This window comes from Eufriesea mexicana, unplaced genomic scaffold (genome assembly GCF_001483705.2).
Source record: "Eufriesea mexicana isolate 0111107269 unplaced genomic scaffold, ASM148370v2 scaffold5407, whole genome shotgun sequence".
NCBI classification, from domain to species: domain Eukaryota; kingdom Metazoa; phylum Arthropoda; class Insecta; order Hymenoptera; family Apidae; genus Eufriesea; species Eufriesea mexicana.
The window spans coordinates 128155-134154 of NW_016913340.1; the positions used below are offsets into that span (position 1 = coordinate 128155).

The window sequence follows — 6000 nt, forward strand, 5'->3', positions numbered from 1 at the left end:
TATCGAAATCAAATAATTCTACAATTCTATTACTATATAATTCTTTATTTATTGCTCAAAAAAGTATCGTCAGTTTTTTAGCAGAGAATCTTTGATTTTCCACTCTTCTCTAACCAAAAAATCGTCGAGTGCGGAGGGTTAATGTAGGGATGTAAAATTGGGATACGAGAAATTAATATCTAGGTATTAGGTATTGTTTCGTAGAACCTCGGACAACCGATTTGCAATTATAAAATGTTTCCATTTTAAGGAAATTCCTAATTCGTGTCTGTATTATTCTGCAAGTTTATACCTGAATCTTTTAGAACATATTTTAAAAGGCAAATAGAATTCATAATTAACGGAAAATTGGGTATTCGAATATTCAAACTGTATATTCATCCTTGATTAATGCTAATTTCGAAGTACAAGAAACGAGTACCGGTAATGAATTATTATCTCAACACTTTATAATCAACCTAATTTTTTATTCCGTTTTCCTGCCCAGCTTTTCTGCAATACATTTCCTAAATGCGATAAAATATTAAATAACTCGTGATTTAGACATGGGGAAAGTAATATCACATTATTCCTACACTATTCAATATCATATTTAAATTGATATATGTAATTCTAAAATTCCAAGTAAATTCGAAATAAATCTGAATAACAACCCTTCTATCTCTTCATCTTTGCAATCATCTCCTATGTCCATCTCATCATAAACCACCCCTCCTGTCTATTACAGTTGTACATCTACCACCGTCTTAATTAAAAAGTTGAAATACGAACGGTTTCCAATATTCACCAGTATTTTATTCCATTTTAAACATTAGCAAAATGTCGAATTTTTACAGTTAATATTCTCTTCTTTTCCAGCACAAAACAGCGCCTTAATTAAATTAACTACAATAACTCGTATGTATGAATATAACAACGAAAATTCATGAAACTTTTAAAATTTTGTTTCAAAAAAATTATTTTAATTTCAAAGAGAGATAAATTTGTTTCAAAAGACCGATTACTATTTTAAACTAAAAATACCGAAATCTTTTCGACCAACCTGCTATAATATACCATCATTTGGAATATTCTGGAATATACCAAAAATCGTCCACGGCCTCTCATAAACTTCCAAAGTCACGCAGAGAGAATCTGTTCACCCGGCAGGGGGTGCGGAAAATTTCACGCTGCGTCACGTAAGTAGCTATATGCAAAACTCTTTGAACGTGGATGAACTTCGTGAAGCGTGCAAAGAGATCGTTCAATCGCGCGGCAACAAAAGACGTCTATGAGCTTATCGATTGCAAATAAATATAACTCCCTTGCCACCCTATTAATAGGGGTGTCTGCGTTCCGACGAAAGCTCTCTGATCTCCCATGACGAATCGCGGCGCGTCGAGGATCGAGGATCAACCGTGTTTCATTCACCGATCGAGAGAACAAGCGACCTCCAGCTTCTCCAGCAAGGGGAACATCCCCTTGTTGTTGTTTATTTTCAACCTAAGAATAGGATATTCCTGCCACGAGGAGAGTGGCTTATACGTTATCCCCTGTTCGCGACCGAAATTGCTCGGGATCTTTCGCTGATCGTGAAAGATTTAGGAAATTATAGTCAGCTGCGACGCAGCCAGACGAAAATGGATGACTTCTGATTGAATGGATAAGGGGTGGAGCAAGTGAAATTGCCATTTTGATTCATTGTTGCTGTTATTCTTCCAAGTAAAATGGATTGCGAGAAAGTTTCCCTGATTTTGATAATGTTGGTTGGTTAAGAAAATAAATTTGAATATTTAAACAAATTTTTGTAATGTTAAATATAAATAGTAATTGTTTATCAATTTTTTAATCTTCTTCGTCTTTTAAAGTACATTGAAATTAAAATTATTTCAGGGGATAAAGAATATATAAAAATTCTCAAATGATTGTTTATTATCCGTTTCCTAACTTTTGCAATTATACTATAGGAAACAATTCAATTTGTGAAATTTGCAATTTGCACTTTTACGAATTAAATGTCTTATTTTACGATAGAATTAGGAAGATAATGGCAACGTTGGTAGAAAAATGAACAGAAAAATCAAATCTGGGTTAATAACTTCTTTCGGTCTCCATTTAAGTTATTTTTTTCTTCTCAGAGATAATAACACCGACGTGAATCACGATACTTTAAAATATTTCATCTCGTTCAGAGAAACTGAACCATAATTGAGTTCCTCTATAGGAAACAGTAATAAAAGCGAGAAATCCGTCAAGTTGCTTGGGAACGATTGAAATACATTCCCTGAAAATTAAATGCGAGGAAAATTTTGTCATTGTGTCGAATAAATTAGCTCCGAAATTCCGCCCTACCCGATAATACAACTTATTTAAAGATTTTATAATCCACGAAAGCATCGTTCCCATTTAATCAGATTGATAACCTTTCTTCTCCATTAATGCCAAACCCATGTTAATCACAAAATACATTAAACCCAAAACACGGTATCCATCGCACCACTCATAACCGGAAAACACTTTACTACTTGAATAATCTCTAACTAACTATTTAAAAAAGAAGACACAAAATCTCCACTCCTTTAAACCGAAAATAATTTTTTAAAAATGTATATACATAAAATCTCTCGCAGAAATTCTTCTCCTGTTCCGAACCAAAATAGAGGAACAAAAATTGAATACATACAGAAAGAAAAAGGAACAAAATAATTTTCAATCAACGATCTGGAAAGAATACACCAAATTTCATCTCTTTTAAACCTCCAAAAATTGTTTACATATATATACCTATAAAAAGAAAAAGAAAAATAATTTCCAAGGAACGATTGTAAAAAGACATGGAAAAATTCTCCTTTTTATTTTCCTCAAACTAAACCAAAGAGATAAAGAAATAAAAAGGAAACGGACCGGTGATAAAGATATACCAAAATTGCCCTCGTTCCTCGATGCAAAAAATAAAAATATATAAAGAGGAAGCAAACAAGAATACGAATAAACCCCAGAAACGAAAGAACAAACGAAATCTTGGGTTTCGTCTGAACGAAAACAAAGCAAGTTGCCCCATATCGCGAGTTCGCGAAATCAGTTCCTTTTTAAAAGAAGATTACTCTCCACGACTTCCTATCCGAGCTGCTCGGTATAATACGAGGCAAGGAGCTAGAAATCACCGGCTCGTTGCCTAGTTTCCAGCGAGCTGTGAAACGGGAGTCGCCTAAAAGCCATCGCACCGGCTTATGGGACACTCTCAAACGTGCATACACTTTGATATTTCGATTCGAATAATTCGTCGATTCGTGGACCCGGTCCGATGGAACCCTCTTTCAACCGCGACCACAGGCAAAGAGGCTTTCCGATCGTTATCGCGGACGAAGAAGTTAAACGGATAATTTGCAATAAGAAAGGACGAGATCCGTGATGGAAAACTAGGGTGGATCATGACACTCGTCTTCAGCTGATAAATGGTCCTGCGTCGAGTACGAAGACCCGACACGTTTTGGTTTACCTAGGCCATTGAGTGTTTCACTTCATTTTGAAAATTTACACATCTTTTTTTTATACTTCATCATTTGAATGCGACGACGAGTATACTCGATGAAAACAGAGTAAATACACTATGTTATAAAATTGAAATTGAGAGAAATTATAACGAAATAACACAGATATTTTTAGTTACTTTTCAGGGAAAATTGATATTTTTATTGCTTATAGATCCATTAATAACTGTGTTGTAAACGCCGCATGTCACTCTGTTTCATTTTCAAGATGTTATTGTTTAAACTTCTGGACATGAATTCTACTTATTGCGATTTTATTCAAATTTTGAAATCTGAAAACGACAGATCTTATTCGCTAAATTGAAAATTCCATGGATTCGTAAACGAAACGATATTTGGAATTAAGAATATATTTATTAAATAATCAAGTATTATTATTTTAAAATGCGTTGGAACTTCACCTACTTTAAATGACAAATCATTTGTTCTTCGTGACGTGTACCTTGTCCTTCTAGCATCGAAGCACGTAACAGTTAAGAGGTTTGCTAATTTGGCGAAGTGTCTTGTGTGGGTAGCCTTTGTGACATGCGCGTGAAATTAAAGGTAGTATCTAATGAATATTTGGGAAAAATAGTTGGGGCAAGTTTTCTATAGGGAACGGTCTCAAAGTCGGTCAAACTCTGCTGACGTATTCTATTTGAGAAAAGTTAGCCAGAATTCATGTGTACAAGTTTGATTGTGCCACGCTGCCTGCTTCAAACTAACGAGACAGAGAGATTTTATTTTCCAACTGTTCGAACGTGAGTTACTCTAGCGATATCGTTAATAGCGGTAAAAGTTCTACCACGTGTCACGTGTTAGAACAATTAGAAAAACTAAACCCGAATTTCGCAGTATTTAAATATACACGGTCCAATCCAATTTATCTAAATGCAACACAATTTTCCGAATATCCGCAGAATATTTTAAGCCAAATTTAAAGCTGAATTTAGAACGAAATTATTTCACATTTATCGCAACAGGTTAGTGCTGTAGACTAGAGGAAATATTTCACCAAGTTCCTCGAATGATTCAAGAGATAACTCCGAGTAAACGATACTATATAAACACGTTAATTAAAAGAAAAAATAAAATGAATATAAGAAAATGAAGAAGACGATAAAAATTAAAAAGAACCATCGAAAACCTACGTCCCCGTGGTCCCACAGAGCAGCCCAAGATCCACCTATCGTCAATATACAAGACGCCACCTATACAAGACGACTGCTTGCCAGTTACTCCGAGTATACCTGAATGCATGCACTTCTTATGATTCTAACCCCGTGGTCCCACAGAGCAGCCCAAGATCCACCTATCGTCACGCCATACAAGACGACTGCTTGCCAGTTACTCCGAGTATACCTGAATGCATGCACTTCTTATGATTCTGGTGACCTTGGCAGTTAACATGGTGCTCGTGAGAATGGTGCGTAGGACGATACTGCTGGCGTTGCTGTTGCTGGTGCTGGCTGATCGGCGATTTAAGCACGCTCAGCACCAGATCTTCGTGAGACGGCACGATCCTCGTGAGCTGCCTGCTCTGCCTGAATAGGGTCTCTTGTTCCCCGCGGTTCATCCTGCATCCAAGTCGTCGACGTTGCAGATAAAATCCCGGATACCATTCGTGTCTCCCTCGACCCGGACCGCTACCTAGCATAACAGCGTGTAGCATCCCGAGGCTCTCTTCAATCTGGAACTTCCGTTCACCTGACCCACAGACGACAGAGGAGGCTCCCTTTTGTCCATGGTCGTCTCTGCTCTGCGATCACTGCACGACTCGCGGCCTTTCTTTTTCGCCCACGACTCGATTAAGCACGTGATTTCTAAAGTTTAGACACTATTTCGGTATTGGAGACATTCTTTCGTACACTTCGATGACGTCTTAACGCGTTCGATGACGATTTAGAGGGATACGGAAGGGATCGGACGTAAGGCTAAGATCGAGACAGACCTTTCTTGATCACCATTCGAGACACTATTTTGTTGCGATGATTAGACACTATTTGGATGTTACAGACACTCTGGGAAGGTTGTACGACGTTTGGGGTGCAACCTTTCTTGGGTACGTAATGAAACACTTGGGTTACGGTGTTTAGACACTATTCCGATAGCGAGATTATTAGAATTACGTTTGGTATTGTCCAATAGCAATGCAAGGAGGCAAGGAAGCGACTTGTAAGTTTGTCTGGGACACCACCTGATAAAATACTCGATGCATTAGGTGATTTACTTTTTTCGGAGTACTTGATAATTTGACGTTTAACTGCGATTTGAGGGTCATAATAGGGGATGTATTGCTTTTCAACCACAATTTCGTAAGACACTTCATTCATGGAAGAAGAACGTGCTATAAGGATACTATTTTGTCTTCGGTACACTTCGATGATTTGATTTTTAACAGCTAAAGGGGTGGCTTGAGATTAAAACTGTATTAGAAATTTGAACAACTTCATAGGATTAATATGAAACCGGTGAAACTGGAAATTCGCGC

General features: G+C 37.1%; 1 protein-coding gene across 1 annotated transcript in view; it reads right to left on the reverse strand.

Annotated features, from left to right (window-relative positions):
- The window catches only part of LOC108552072 (KCNQ potassium channel), a 100222-nt gene extending 95041 nt beyond the window's left edge, over positions 1-5181 (reverse strand). The window contains exon 1 of the mRNA XM_017906471.1: positions 4872-5181. Within this exon, the coding sequence (XP_017761960.1) occupies positions 4872-5181 (310 nt within the window). The remainder of the gene's footprint in view (positions 1-4871) is intronic.
- Positions 5182-6000: the final 819 nt, after the last annotated feature.